We start from the raw sequence: 16,147 nt of genomic DNA, 5'->3' as shown, positions 1-16,147 counted from the left end.
CCTCATGGGACTTGTAGTTCTGCAGCAGCTGGAGGGCCGTAGTTTGAAGATCCCTGATATAGACCATCATCTGATCTTTGAAGTCCACCCCCCATTTTACGGTTGTAATCGTGGACACAGAGGGGCTTCTCAACAACACCAATCACCGTTGTAATTTGGACTGACATATCTGTGTGAATGGAAGACAGAATGAAAACGTTCCGCTTATCCTTCCACTTCACTGCAAGCAATTCATGGCACCTCAAGCAGCCTCTCTCCCCCTGACGAAGTGGGGCATTTACAAGCCGTTGGGGGAAGCCCCAGTGATTAGGTCGCACGGTGCCACATGTGCCCATTCCTAATTTAAAGAGGTGTCCTAAAAGTGGCACGCTTCTATAGAAGTTGTCCACAAATAAATGGTACCCCTTTCTGAATAACGGTGACACCAACTCCCAAACAATCTTGCCGCTGGCCCTGTCACAGAGCTTATACATCTTGACCCCGTATCTGGCACGCTTGCTGGGGAGAAACTGAAAGCAAGGTGGCCAGAAAACTTAATCAGGGGCTTGCCAATGCAGACATCTTGTTGGGGCATATACAAGGCTGCAAACTTCTGGTTGAAGTGATTTATGAGCAGCCGAAATTTGAGCCTGTCATATCCAGGGTCACCCCGAGGATTAAAAAATTGAAGCTAAAGTGCATGCACCGCAATATTTGCTTGTATCGAGCCCTGGCCATGGCAGCAGAGAACACTGGCATATGATGAATTAGGTCAGTGGAAAAAAAGATCTGTACACTTTACAAGTAACACTGTGACAGGGGAGTGAAAGGGTTAACGGGGGGGGGATCAGGGGGTTAAAACTTATTAGAAAATATGTGGCGGGATTTTGACCCTATACTAAGACTGACACTGACGCTAACTAACTAGCGTCACTCGTGACACTAATACAGTGATCAGTAACTTATCTGTATACTGTATATAGTGACACTGTGACAGGGCAGTGAAGGGGTTAACTGGGGGTGATCAAGGAGTTAAACCTTTATTAGGGAATATATGGTGGGTACCCTAAACCTATCTGGGACTTCCGCTGGCGCTAACTAGTGTCACCAGTGACACTAATACAGTGATCAGTAAATTATCTGTATACTGTATATAGTGACACTGTGACAGGGAGTGAAAGGGTTAACTGGGGGTTAAATGGGTGCCTATATGTACTGGTGTCAGTGTAGTGCTTGTGTACTCACTGTCTGATGCTTTCTCCTCTCACGCTGGAACCAAAAAGGGCTCCAGGAGAGGAGATTGCATAATTTCCTGTGCCTGTGGTTACATTACACAGGCACAGGATGTTCTGTGATTCGCCAGAACCGATCACCAGGTCCAGGCCATAAATCATTGGCCTGGACCCGATGACTGATTGGTTCTGAACCGAATCAGGTTACCGCGGGAACGGCGGGCGCCTGCATATACGTGATTTTGCGCAGCCCGGCAGCCTTACCACAGTATATATGCGGTGGGTGGTCCGGAACTTGTTAAGAACTCCTTCCTGCCCAGCCCTGGCAACCCTTTTATAGGGTATGTACACCCGGGGGGTGGGAAGGGTCGGGGATCATGTGACTGTGATTGGCTGTCACAGTGGTCACATGATTGGGAGCCAGTCACACCAGCTAATAATTGTTAGTGGGGACTTAGAGCTCAGTCTCTGTGCTGTGAGCACGCGCTGTGAGCGCGCTCCCAGCCCAGAAACATTAACCCAGTGACACATAAACTATATTACCAAAAGTACCGGGACGTCTGCCTTTACATGCACATGAACTTTAACCACTTGCCGACCAGCCGCCGCACATATACTGTACTGCAGCGGGTCGGCTCTATTACACGAAACGACATACTTCTACGTTGTTTCGTGCAATAGCCAGTTGGGGCGCTAATTGGCCAGAGGGGGAGCCAATCAGAGGGTCTGGTGGACGTGATGTCTGCCGGCCAGGGCAGCCATCAGAAATTTCGGGACCCCTTAAATCGTTTTATGCCTGCCCCCCAGGCCTGACCACCAACATCCACCAGGGCCCGCCTACCATGTCATCCTCCTCCTCCAGTCCCATCTCCTCCATCCCAGGAAAATATAGGCGAACGCTTCTAGTAAATGTGGCTCCTCCTGTCAAGGCGTGAACAGCTGGAGAACAGGGGAGGGTGGGGTCTACAGCTGTGTGTGAGGGCTAGTGAGGGGCAGGACCCCCCACATAGTTCCAATCTGAAGGGGAATGGCAGGGGTTTCAATTGAATGGTATTGCGATAACAGGTGGCAACCCTACCCTGTGTGTATGGGCTGTACCCCCCTGATGGCAGCCCTGCTGCCGGCTACCCTCGATCGATCCCCGTAGAGACAGAACGGCGGTCTGCCTATGTAAACAAGGCAGACCGCCATTCTGTCATAGATGAACACAGCTCAATTTCCAGCACTGTCGCACTTTGATGACAATTGCAAGGTCATAAAACACTGTACCCATATGACATTTTTATCATTTTTTTTTTTCACACAATCAGTGCTTTTTTTTTGTGGTATTTAATCACCACTGAGGTTTTTATTGTTTGTTAAGTAAACAAATAAAGAGCGAAAATTTTGAAAAATAAAACAAACTTTTTTCAAAGTTTGTGTTAAAATTTTGCACATAGGTAATTTTTCTCCTTCACTGATGTGCGCTGATGAGGCTGCACTGATAGGGGCACTGATAGGTGCAATCATAGGGGGCACTGATGGGCAGCACTAATAGGTGAGGAGGCACTGGTGGGCACTTATTGGCAGCACCGGTGGGCATTGTTAGGATGCACTGATAGGAGGCGCTGACAGAAGCCACTGGTGGGCACTTATTGGCAGCATTGGTGGGGACTGATAGGCTGCACTGATGGGCACTGATAGGTGGCACTGATTGCACTGATAGGAGGGCCTGGTGGGCACCTATTGGCAGCACTGGTGGGCACTGATTGGCAACACTGTTGGGACTGCACTGATAATCAGGACAGTGATAATCAGTGCTCTGATTATCAGTGAAGAGGTCTCTTTTAGAGAAGCCAGTTATTGGCTCTCCTCTCCTCGTGCTGCCAGCAAAAGGAAAAGAGTGCTGATAAGTGGTTTCTATGTACATCTGTGATCAGCTGTGATTGGACACAGCTGATCACGTTGTAAAGAGCCACTAATTGCATCAAAACCTCAATCTGTGATCAGCTGTGTCCTCCGGCCCTGCAGTGGGCGCGATCACCTAAGGACGTCATAGGACGCCCTCCCAGAACTAGCCTGCCGCACTGTAGTCATCTTTCGGCTATAGCGTGGTCAGCAAGTGGTTATTAAATGCGACTCAAGCAGCAGCGACAAAAAAAAAAGGGTTTTTGTGACTTTGGTGTGATTTGAATGCCACAGACTGCAATGTTAAATCACAAAAGTCGCAAGCAAGTCTGAAGTATCAAGGAAATCCCAAACAAGTCACAAGGAAATCACAAGCAAGTCGCATGGTTTTGGGGTAGCAGCAGTATGAACCAAGGCTTACGGTCCCTCAGTGCCCCCCCCCCCCCCGGGGCAGAACGCCAGGGCCCAGTTGCAAGTGCGACCTTTGTGGCCCTAGTAGTCCTGCCACTGCCCTGCTACGTAATGTATGCTTGGCTCCAAAGAGTACCCTACATTAGTGCTCGCCCACTCTTATTCTGAGCCACGATTTCTATGAAGATCTTCTTAAATCGGGGAACTGCAGTTTTGTTATGTAACACCTAATGCGATTTTTATCCCTGTATTTTAAGAAGGATTTACAAGAGTTTGCTCACAGAAGTCTTTCCCAAGCTGAGATGACAAATTATTTGATGGAAAATTAGTTTAGATCTTCCCCAATTTTAAAACTAAAGCCCCGGGAGACATTAGAACAAATACAATGTAATCCAGTTCCCATTAATTAAAAGATTTACATAGAACTAGCTTAGTGAATTTGTCTTGCTATCAGCCTCATCGGCTCCCAGTACTTTTAGACAATCAAGCCTCTATTGCTTTGCATGCTGCTGTCAGTCTAGCATTTTAAAAATACTTACAGGAGGGAGTAGCACAGAGATGACATCATCATTGTCCGACTTGGGACTGTACTGGGCTGTATTGAAACCCTTCTCAACCTGGGTATGTGTAGGTAAAAAAAGCCACCCCCCCACTATGAGTGTGCATAGTAGGGTAGAAGGGCCTCAGCCAGCGCTGCTCCACAAACTACCCCTACGCATTTCGCCCTGCCTGCCAGTGTTACTACACTTCCATCGTTCCAATGCTGAACTTTTGGATCTCTGATACAGCAGCTTCTGAGTAGTTTCCACTCTGCCCGCCCCTCTTCTCCTCTTGCCCAATCACAGAAGGCTGTATTATATGAACCCTTTCCATGTGAATAAACAGCGGCGAGGAGGGTCGGGCAGTGCGGCTGTGACTCTCTCCTGTCAGAGCGCTAGCATTATAGAGGCAGCTTAAAGAAATACGTCCCTGAGGTGACATACACCTCACTGGACTTAAAGCTCCATACAAGGGAGACCCAAAAACCTCCCTTGCAGTGGGGCTGTGGCCACACTGCAAAGGTTAGCTGCTCATATAATGGAATGGAAAAGCAGTTTTACTTACCCAGTCCTCCACTCCCCCCGACAAACAGTGTTCCCCCATGATCCAGCGTTGGACTGCTCCTCAACGTCCCCACATCCAATTTCAGAACTATGGTCCCTTCATCAGTCTTAAAGAGGAAGTAAACCCTCCTCTGACACCTTTACCTATAGGTAAGCCTATGATAAGGCTTACCTATAGGTACTGTAAATATCTCCTAAACGTGTACCGTTTAGGAGATATTTACCTTACATGCAGACAGTGACGTCACTGGCGCATGCGCTCTGAAGGAACGGCCGCTCGTGCCGTTCCTTCAGAGCCCCGTGCCTTGACCGCCGGCTCCGGCGCGTGACGTCACCGCGGCTCCGGCCAATCAGATGGCCGGATGCCGCGATCCCGGAAGACGGGCAACTGGACATGTCGCCCGTCATAGAGGTAAGCGGACGGCACGGCGGGGGCTCGTTCTAAGGTAAGTATTTCATAATGAGCTAGTATGCGATGCATACAAGCTCATTATGTGTTTCTCTTGCAGGTTGCAAAAAGAGAAAAAACATTTTTTTGGGGTTTACAACCTCTTTAATCATGTCAGAGGTCTTTAGACAGCCGGAGCATATGGAAGAAAAGGCTGCAGTGGCCAATCTAGCAGTCTAGGGGAGACTACAAGAGCAGAGGATTGGGAGAGTAAAGCCCCGTACACACGCCTCGATTGTTGGCCGTAAATTTTCGGCTAACGTCCGATCGGCCGATTGTCGGCTTGTTAGTACGATGCTTCCGACAACCGACTGCGAATTTTCGGCTGAACAAAATCTGGTGTGCAGGCTATAAAATTTTTGTTGGCCGTCACCAGAACGGCCGATTGTTCGTCAGTCAGTACTGATTTCAGCAGACAAAAATCTGATGAGCAAGACTGGGCATGCTCAGAGAAGAAAAAACACACGGAAAGTAGACCAGAAAATGACATCACTTCTGAAGTTGGCTGTTGTTGGCCGACACAATTCGTGTGCAGTCTAAATCACATTTTAACCAAGACAACAACACTGGACAAAAGACGGCCGATCGGTCGGCCAACAATCGGTGCGTGTGTACGAGGCTTTAGGGCTCATTCATACTTGCTTTGGTCTCTGAAGAGAGATCCACATTCAGACATAAATGAGCAGTGAAGCCTTGAAGTGCAGGTGCAGCCCAACTGCAAAGGAGGACTTTAAATAAGTACATTGCCAGGACAATGAAAATTACCCGGGACAGGCTCCTATTTGCTGGGACTGTCCCGGAAAAAACGGGACAGTTGGCAAGTAAGAGACATGGCTGGTTAGAGATCCAGACCCTCAAAATATCACAAAGGGTTTATCATTTTTGCACCTCATAACAGCAAACAATGTGATTCACATACAGTTCTATAGAAAACAAACGGAAGACACACGGAAGACACTTACTGTTTTTTGAGACATGTCATTGGACTGACGTTGTTGGCTCTAAAGTTATGCGTGATAGATCTTAGCCCTTCTACCCATTGCTGAAAGACAGACAAACACACAACACAGATAAGGAAAATCACTCCATTGAAGACATACTGAGCAACAAAGGCAACACATTTACAGAATATGTTACAATATTACATTCAGCTGTTACACCTTCGTTTTCCTCCAAAATAACCAAATTCTCAGCACAGAAGAATAACAAGTGAAAGTCAAATGCAGACACAACACGGTTCTGTGCCAGACGCTACGCCATTCGCTGTCACACAAAAACTAGAACATTCCCAACCGCCACAAAGTGAGACATTCCTGTCATTATTTATATCAGGGGTCTCCAAACTACAAGATTTTATCTGGACCCCCAACTAGTGTCAGTGGCGTATCATTAGTGTGCACTGATCGAGGATTAAGGTCAGCAGAGGCTGGCTATGGTCTCTGCTTCTAATGTAAGGGGGACGCTCATGTAAGGGGGGAATCTGATGGGAACCCCAAAGTAAGGGAAGACTCCAATGGGAACCCTGATGTAATGGGGGACTTGGATGAAAGGGGGAGGGGACTCTAATAGGAACCCCGATGTAGAGGGGAATCCAATTGGAACCCTGATGCGGGCTGAAATCTGATGTAAGGGGGGACTCTGTTGAGAACCCTGATATAAGGGAGGACTCTGATGGGAATCCTTGTGTCATGGTGGAATCTGATAGGAACCCTGATGTATGGGGGGACTCTGATTGTAATCCTGATGTAAGGGGTGACTCTGATATGAATCTGATGGGAACTCTGATGTAAGGGGGGACTCTGATGGGAACCCTGATATAAGGAAGGACTCTAAAGGGAATCCTGATGTAATAGGGGAATCTGATAGGAACACTGATGCATGGGGGGGACTCTGATGTGCATCCTGATGTAAGGGGGGAATCCGATTGGAACCCTGATGTAAGGGGGGAATCTGATGGGAACCCTGATGTAAAGGGGGACACCAATGGGAACCCTGATGTAAGGGGGACTCAAATGTAAGGGGGGACTATGATTGGTACCCTGATGTAGGGGGGAATCTGATGGGAACCCTGATGTGGGGGGGGGACTCTGATGTAAGGGGGGACTCTGATGGGAACCCTGATATAAGGGAGGACTCTAAAGGGAATCCTGATGTAATGGGGAAATCTGATAGGAACCCTGATTTTTGGGGGACTCTGATGGGAACACTGATGTAAGGGGGGACTCTTATGGGAATCCTGATGTAAGGGGGGATCTGATGGGAATCCTGATGTAAGGGGGAGTCTGATGGGAACCCTGATGTAAGGGGGAGTCTGATGGTGACACTGATGTAAGGGGGACTTTGATGGGAAACCAGATGTAAGGGGGAACTCTGATAGGTACTCTGATGTAGGGGGGAATCTGATGGGAACCCTGGTGTGGGGGGAACTCTTATGTAAAGGGAGACTCTGATGGGAACCCTGATATAAGGGAGGTCTCTAAAGGGAATCCTGTTGTAATGGGGGAATCTGATAGGAACACCGATGTATGGGGGGATTCTGATGGGAATCCTGATGAAAGGGGAGAATCTGATGGGAACCTTGATGTAAGGGGGATCTGATGGGAACTACAATGTAAGGGGGGGACTCTTATGGGAACACTGGTTTAAGGGGGGCTCTGATGGAAATCCTGATGTAAGGGGGGCTCTGATGGAAATCCTGATGTAAGGGGGGACTCTGATTGGAATCCCGATGTAAGGGGGGAATTCTGATGTAAGATGGGACTCTTATGGGAACCCTGATGTAAGGGGGGGGGTTCTGATGGGAACCCTGATGTAAGGGAGGGACTCTGATGGGAATCCTGATGTAATTGGGGAATCTGATGGGAATCCTGATGTAAGGGGGTACTCTGATGTAAGGGGGAAATCTGACGAGAACCCTGATGTAAGGGGCAACTCTAAAGTAAGGTGGGGCTCTTATGTGAACCCTGATGTAAGGGGGTACTCTGATAACATGAATAAATAAATAAAATAAATAATAAAATAATAATAAAAAAAAAAAGGCTAAAAAAGAAAACCAATGCATTTAATGATTTTTAGGCTGCCAAAATGAAAATGCTTTTTTTTTGTATTTATTACTCCTTTCATTTTTTGTTGTACACAGTTGTCGGCAGGGAGTACAGAAGACACAATTTTATATGCAGAGAAAAGTCATGTGAAGTAACCCCAAAAAAATCAATCACATCTGCTTTTCTGCTTTTATTTGTCCGGCTACATAAACTCATATAGGATTAGAGACTGGCTGCTTCAATAAAACACATTCTGCACATTCTATTAATAAAAGCATTTAATAACATTTCATGCAATCATCACCAAAACACTCAGCAACTAAAAATTCCTGAGCAATGAGGTACGGCAAGAAAAACCGTAATATTAATAACGAAAAATAATATTTGCCTGAGTGCCACATGAAAAACTGGTGGGCAGAAGGGAAAACTGGGCAAATCCGGGGAAAATGACAGTTTGTTCCCGACATTCTTTAACTTTTCTACTGCTGGGGAAGATGGACATCGTCCCTGACTCCATAGGAGTGCTTACTCTTAGCTTGGAGTTCTTCATTAGTTCTTCCATGGACAAGGCATGGACAGGTGAGCAATTGGAGCACAAATAATAATAATATGCTACAGGTAATCAAAGATTGTAAAGCACAAGTTCCCTATTTTGGGGGCAGGAGCCTGGGAAAGATCTGAAGGGAATTGCCATCCTTCTTGCATTAGAGGCAGCTCAGGTCATACAATATAAGAAACTAAAAGTAACCAAAAATAACATCATGGCCAGAAGTGTAGGTGGGGAGGAAGGACAAGAGGAGGTCAGGACAGGAAGCACAAGTGCGGGGTACAAAGTACAGATAGAGTGGTCAAAGACAATCGGAAATCAGGGCAGGCAGTACAAATGCTATGGTAATAAGAGAAGCCAAGGTGAGGGAAGGCTGCACAGGTGAAGTGGTAAGAAGAGAAGCTAAGTTTAGGGCAGGTTGCAAGGGTGAAGTGGTAAGAAGAGAAGCTAAGTTTAGGGCAGGCTGCACAGGTACAGTGGTCAGAAAACAAGCTGAGGTCAGGACAGGCAGTAGAGGTGCGGTGGTCAGAAAACAAGCTTAGGTCAGGACAGGTAGTAGAGGTGCGGTGGTCAGAAGATGTAGCTGAGGTCAGGCGAATCAGCACAGGTGTGGTGGTCAGAAGATATGCTGAGGTGAAAGCATTCAGGAACGGCAAGGGGGTAATAGGAAAAGTCAAGGGCATAGCCATGAGTACAGCTGCTGTGGTTAGAAGAGAAGCTGAGGTCAGGACAGGTAGTAGAGGTGTGGTGGTCAGAAAACAAGCTGAGGTCAGGACAGGCAGTAGAGGTGCGGTGGTCAGAAAACAAGCTGAGGTCAGGACAGGCAGTAGAGGTGCGGTGGTCAGAAAACAAGCTGAGTTAAGGACAGGTAGTAGAGGTGCGGTGGTCAGAAGATGTAGCTGAGGTCAGGAGAATCAGCACAGGTGTGGTGGTCAGAAGATATGCTGAGGTGAAAGCATTCAGGAAAGCGAGGGGGTAATAGGACAAGTCAAGGGCATAGCCGTGAGTACAGCTGCTGTGGTTAGAAGAGAAGCTGAGGTCAGGACAGGCAGTACATGTGAGATGGTTAGACGGTAAGCTAAAGTGAGGGCACACAGCACACGTATGTTGGTCAGAGGACAAACTGAGGTCAGGACAGACACAAGTATCTTGGAAATAAGGGGAGCTGAGGTGAGGGCAGGCAGTACAGGTGCAGTGGCCAGAAGACAAGCTGAGGCGAGTATAGGCAACATTGGTGCAGTTATCATAAGAGAAAGGGCAGGAAGCACAGGCAATGTGGTAAGAGTATAAGTCGTGTTCACAGCTGAAAGTACAGGTGTGGTAATCAGCAGACAAGATAAGATCAGGACAGGCAGCACAGGTCTGCTAGTTAGAAAAGAAGCTGAGGTGAGGGCAGGCAGCACAGGAAAGGTTGATGAAAACGAAATTATGCAGCGCTAGCTCAAAACAGAGTGTTAAGTGCTGTGATATAAATACAATAATCAGTATGATCAAATATATAAAAAAAGTGCTATGTGCTTATAAATATCTGAGCAGTAACAGATAAATATATAATTAAATATGATAGTGCACAATAAACAAATAAGTGGTAGAAAATAGTCCAAATAAATATTCAGTGCTTGAAAAAGTCCTTATAGTGATCCAATTAAGGTGCCAAGGTGCCAAATAATTAAGGTGCTTGCAGAGTGATATGGTGCCCCTCAAGGTTCCCCACTCACCAGATTGCAGATAATCATAGACCTTCAAAGTTATTGCACATTGCCCGGGATCTTTACAGGACCAGAACTTCTCCTATGTAGCCTTGGAAATTGTTTTGGGTCAGCTTCCGCTTCCACCGTTAAACAAAAAAATGGCCATACATGGTGAAGTAAGTATGAGCAATTTTATTCCCAAAGGTCTTTGAAGACGCTGTATTGACGGCGAAACGCGTTGACGCACTTCCGGTCGCGGACCAAAACAAACGTCACTTCCGGTCAGGAACTTCCTGTGTGTGGAACGCACGCCGAGAGCGGCGCCACACGAGTTCCTTGTATATGCCTGAGTTATATTCTTGCTTGTGAGTACCCATCAATATTTTTTTTGGGAATAAAATTGCTCATACTTACTTCACCATGTATGGCCATTTTTTTGTTTAACGGTGGAAGCGGAAGCTGACCCAAAACAATTTCCAAGGCTACATAGGAGAAGTTCTGGTCCTGTAAAGATCCCGGGCAATGTGCAATAACTTTGAAGGTCTATGATTATCTGCAATCTGGTGAGTGGGGAACCTTGAGGGGCACCATATCACTCTGCAAGCACCTTAATTATTTGGCACCTTGGCACCTTAATTGGATCACTATAAGGACTTTTTCAAGCACTGAATATTTATTTGGACTATTTTCTACCACTTATTTGTTTATTGTGCACTATCATATTTAATTATATATTTATCTGTTACTGCTCAGATATTTATAAGCACATAGCACTTTTTTTATATATTTGATCATACTGATTATTGTATTTATATCACAGCACTTAACACTCTGTTTTGAGCTAGCGCTGCATAATTTCGTTTTCATCATATTTTCCTAAGACTTTCTTAGTGTCTGCAGCAGCTGCCCATATTGCATTTATCTTTATTTAAATTCTCACGTTGTGTAGCGCGGGTTTAATTTTTGTTTTTTCACAGCACAGGAAAGGTGGCAATAGGACAAGTAAAGGTTATAGCAGAGTGTACAGGTGATGTGATCATAAGAGAAGCTGAGGTCAGGACAGGCAGTACATGTGAGGTGGTTAGAAGGTAAGCCGGGGTGAGTGCGGGCAGCACAACTGAGGTCAGAATAGACAACACTGATGTACTGGCCATAAGGGAAGCTGAGGTGAGGTCAGGCAGTACAGGTGCAGTGGTCAGAAGAGAAGTTGAGGTGAGGACAGGCAGCATTGGTGCAGTGACCTTAAGAGAAACTGAAGTAAGGGCAGGAAGAACAGCCAGCATGGTAAGAGGATAAGTTGAGGTCATAGCAGAAAGTACAGGCATGGTAATCAGCAGACAAGCTGAGGTCAGGTCAGGCAGCACAGGTATGGCTAGGTGAGGTGATAATAGGACAAGTAAAAGTTATAGCAGAAAGTAAAGGTGTGGTGGTCAGACAGATGACGAGCTGAGGTCAGGACAGGCAGTCAAGGCAAGATGGTCAGAAGAGAAGATGAGTTGAGGGCAGACAGCACAGGTGTGGTGATCAGAAGACAAGCTGAGGTCAGGAGAAGAAGCACAGGTGTGGTGGCCATAGGAGAAGCTGAGGTGCGAGCAGGTAGCACAGGTGTGGTGGCCATAGGAGGAGCTGAGGTGCGAGCAGGTAGCACAGGTGCGGTGGTCATAGGAGAAGCTGAGGTGAGGGCAGACAGCATAGGTGCAGTGGTCAGAACACAAGGGCAGGAAGCACAGGCAATATGGTAAGCTGAGGTGAGGGAAGGCAGCACAGGGAAATTAGCAACAGGACAAGCCAAGGTTATAGTAGAAAGTACGGGTACAGGAAAAAACTGGTCGGAAGCAAGCAGAGGTCAGGACAGGCAGTACAGGTGTGGTGGTCAGGAGATAAGCCGACATGAGGGCAGGCAGTACAGGTCCAGTGGTCATAAGAGAAGCAGAGGTGAGAGCCTTGTGGTCAGAGGAAAATGTCTTAGCAGAAAGAATAGTCACAATTGGTCAGTAGACAAGTTGAGGTCAGGGCAGGCAGCACAGACCTGGTGGGTGTATTGAAGTACACTGATTTAAATTATCTAAAAGTGGTCACCACATTTCCCCCTTCCCATAAACTGCTGTCCCACCTGCCCTTTGTTCTGGTTTGTAAAGCTTGTTTTGATCTATTAATGTGTTTTTCTTCCCACCAAAAAAACAGAAAAGTCTGCTCTCTGACAGATCTCAGCAATTTCATTTTCCAAATGGAAGTTGAAAGCGGCTCGTCATCTAGCTGAGTGGATGTTAATAGCACAATACATGTAAATGCGCAGTGAGAACTCCATGTACTTGTTTTCTTGGCAGATCTGCAGATCCCAGCCTTCTAGAGCCACGAGGAAAGCCAGAATGTGAGAATTCGATATTTCAGGCATTCCTCCCCTAGGCATAGAAGGGAATTCCTGTTCTTTTCCAAGAATAGCAGGGAGATTTTTTGATGTACTAAACCCATTTGCATGGGGAGATTCTCTTTTTTTTTTTTTTTCCTTCTGTGTTTGGTAAAATAATGTAGCTTTATCCATGTAGAGAGTATGCAGAGCATCGATGATGTGCAATGTCAGTATCTCCTAGTAACCAATCATAACCCACCAGCTGCAATCTGATTGGTAGTTATGGTCGTGATTTGGGCAACTAAGCTGTAAGTAAGGGAACATTCCCTTGCAAAGTGAATAGCCGATTTGCTTTTAGTAAATCAACCATTATAAGTAATGCATTTTGAATATATTCTCTGCAGCAAACCCAATGTACATAATGGAATGAAAGAATGATCTGCATTCAATTTTACAGCAAGCGAATACAAACCTTTTAGAGTCAAGCCACAAATCATTTTGCATTAACCCCCCAAAAAATTCTCTGCAAGCTGGAGTTTTGCAGCAGGTTGGCAACCTGCACACGGCCTGCAAGCACTGTAACAGAGAAAGCTGAATGCATCTGGCTGGACCACTGATTGGGCAGGGGGGGGGGGGGGGGATATAGGAAACCTTCCTGTACCCTGCTGACCTGATGCAGGCAGGATTCCCCCCCACTCCTCATCCCTCTCTGACTACAACTCCCAGATCTACCACATGCTGCGGCTATGAGTTGTACAGGGCAGGGGGTGCAGAGTGAGGTCTAATGGGGATGCAAACTGAGGAAAAATAGTGGGTACACAGTGCAGGTAATAGGGGGTACAGGATGCAGGTAATGTAAGACATTTAATTATAAGATGACATTGCACCTGCATCTACGGCCAAGTGTGAGATACAGGAGGAATCACATAATTCTTTCCCCTGTAAAAAGACCCTTTTCTACACACCACTAATGTAAGAGGACCCTCCATAACTGACCCCCAATATAAGAAGACCCTTCATTACTGGCCACCAAAGTAAGAAGACCCTTCATTACTGACCACCAATGTAAGAGGGCACTTTATTATTGACCTCCAATGTAAGAAGACCATTCATTACTGACCCCCAATGTATGAAGACCCTTCTTTACTGACCACCAATGTAAGAGGACACTTTATTATTGACCTCCAATATAAGAAGACCCTTCATTACTGACCCACCATTGTATGAAGACTCTTCTTTTCTGACCACCAATGTAAGAGGCCACCTTATTACTGACCACCAATGTAAGAAGACCATTCATTACTGACCACCACCAGTGGACCCTTCATTACGGACCACCAATATAAGAAGACACTTCATTACTGACCCCCAATGTATGAAGACCCTTCTTTACTGACCAGCAATGTAAGAGGACACTTCATTACTGACCTCCAATATAAGAAGACCATTCATTACTGACCACCAATGTAAGAGGACACTTCACTACTGACCACCAATGTAAGTGGACCCTTCGATACTGAGCACCAATATAAGTGGACCCTTCATTACTGACCACCAATATAAGAAGACCCTTCATTACTGACCCCCAATATAAGAAGACCATTCATTACTGACCACCAATGTAAGAGGACACTTCACTACTGACCACCAATGTAAGTGGACCCTTCGATACTGAGCACCAATATAAGTGGACCCTTCATTACTGACCACCAATATAAGAAGACCCTTCATTACTGACCCCCAATATAAGAAGACTCTTCATTACTAACCCCCAATGTAAGAGAACACTTTATTACTGACCACCAATGTAAGTGGACCCTTCATTACTGACCCCCAATATAAGAAAACTCTTCATTACTAACCCCCAATGTAAGAGAACACTTTATTACTGACCACCAATGTAAGTGGACCCTTCATTACTGACCTCCAATGTAAGAAGACCCTTTATTACTGACCATCAATGTAAGAGAACCCTTCATTACTAACCCCCAATTGAAGAGGACCATTTATTACTGAGCACCAATGTAAGAGGGCCCTTCATTACTAACCCCCACTGTAATAAGACTCTATTACTGACCACCAATGTAAGAAGACCCTTAATTACTGGCCACCAATGTAAGTGGACCCTTCATTACTAACCCCCCAATGTAAGAGAACCCTTTACTACTGAGCACCAATATAAGTGGACCCTTCATTACTAACCCCCAATGTAAGAAGACCCTTCATTACTAACCCCCAAAGTATGAAGACTCTTTATTACTGACCACCAATGTAAAAAGACCCTTTATTACTGACCACCAAGTAAGAAGACCCTTCATTACTAACCCTCAAAGTATGAAGACTCTTTATTACTGACCACCAATGTAAAAAGACTCTATTACTGACCACCAATGTAAAAAGACTCTATTACTGACCACCAATGTAAGAAGACTCTATTACTGACCACTAATGTAGGGTGGCCCTTCTCTACCAACCGATAATCTAAAAGCAGCTATATCAGGTTCAAATCTGGGTGTCAAATACTGAAGGTATGTCACATTTTTTTTAATTATTATTACGTATTATTATATCTACAATTTACTGATCATGTAGTATAATTTTTATCAGGGGTTCCCTGAGACATGAAAAATATTTCCAGGGTTTCTCCGAGTTAAAAAGGTTGAGAATGGCTGGGTCAACCCATACGAAGGTATAAAAGTAAGCTCCAAACTGGGAAGCAATGAACCTCCATTGACGGATCCACATTCCCCACTAGGTGATGATACAGAGCTGAGGATGAACACTACAGAAATTCACATGTTTCAAATCTGATAGAAGAAGCTTACAATTACCATACAAAGAGCAGTGTTCTAGCAAGATATGAAGGCAACCTACCGCCGTTCCTGCCATATAGATAAAACAAAAACCAGCATAACTTGGGCCAGTGCAGTGGCTAAGCAGTGGCACCCCCGCCTGGCAGCACTAGGGTTGTTGATTTGGATCCCAAGCACAGAACTACCCGCCTGGAGTTAGCATGTTCCCTCTGTGCCTGTGTTGGTTTCCTCCCACACTCTAAAGACATGCTGAAAGGCAAATTTTTCCCTAGTAAGCGAGTTAGGAACCTTAGATTGTAAGCTCCTTGGGGGCAGAGGCTGATGTGAATGTACAATATACACTCACCAGCCAGTAGACCTTCAGAACTGTTTTATTTCTTTGTGGAATAGATTCAACAAGGTATTGGAAACATTCCGCAGAGATTTTGGTCCATAGTGACATGATAACATCACGCAGTTGCTGCAGATTTGTCAGCTGCGCATCCATGATGTGAATCTCCTGTTCCACCACATCCCAAAGGTGCTCTATTGGATGGAGATCTGGTGAGTGTGGAGGCCATTGGAGTACAGTGACCTCATTGTCATGGTGAAGAAACCAGTGGTGAGATGATTGGAGCTTTGTGACATGGTGCATTATCCTGC

The 16,147-nt window shown here is 45.8% G+C and overlaps 1 protein-coding gene across 7 annotated transcripts in view; it reads right to left on the bottom strand.

Moving 5' to 3' along the window:
• PLCB4 (phospholipase C beta 4) overlaps positions 1–16,147 on the bottom strand; it is a 608,938-nt gene that overhangs the window by 212,463 nt on the left and 380,328 nt on the right. For all 7 annotated transcript variants that reach the window (XM_082250179.1, XM_082250184.1, XM_082250183.1 and 4 more), the window contains one exon: positions 6,023–6,102. In XM_082250179.1, the coding sequence (XP_082106305.1) occupies positions 6,023–6,102 (80 nt within the window). The remainder of the gene's footprint in view (positions 1–6,022; positions 6,103–16,147) is intronic.

The sequence above is a fragment of the Pelophylax lessonae genome (genome assembly GCF_965119305.1).
Source record: "Pelophylax lessonae genome assembly, chromosome: 3".
Classification (NCBI taxonomy): domain Eukaryota; kingdom Metazoa; phylum Chordata; class Amphibia; order Anura; family Ranidae; genus Pelophylax; species Pelophylax lessonae.
The sequence above is the reverse complement of the archived record's forward strand: the minus strand, read 5'-3'. Positions and strand labels throughout refer to the sequence as shown.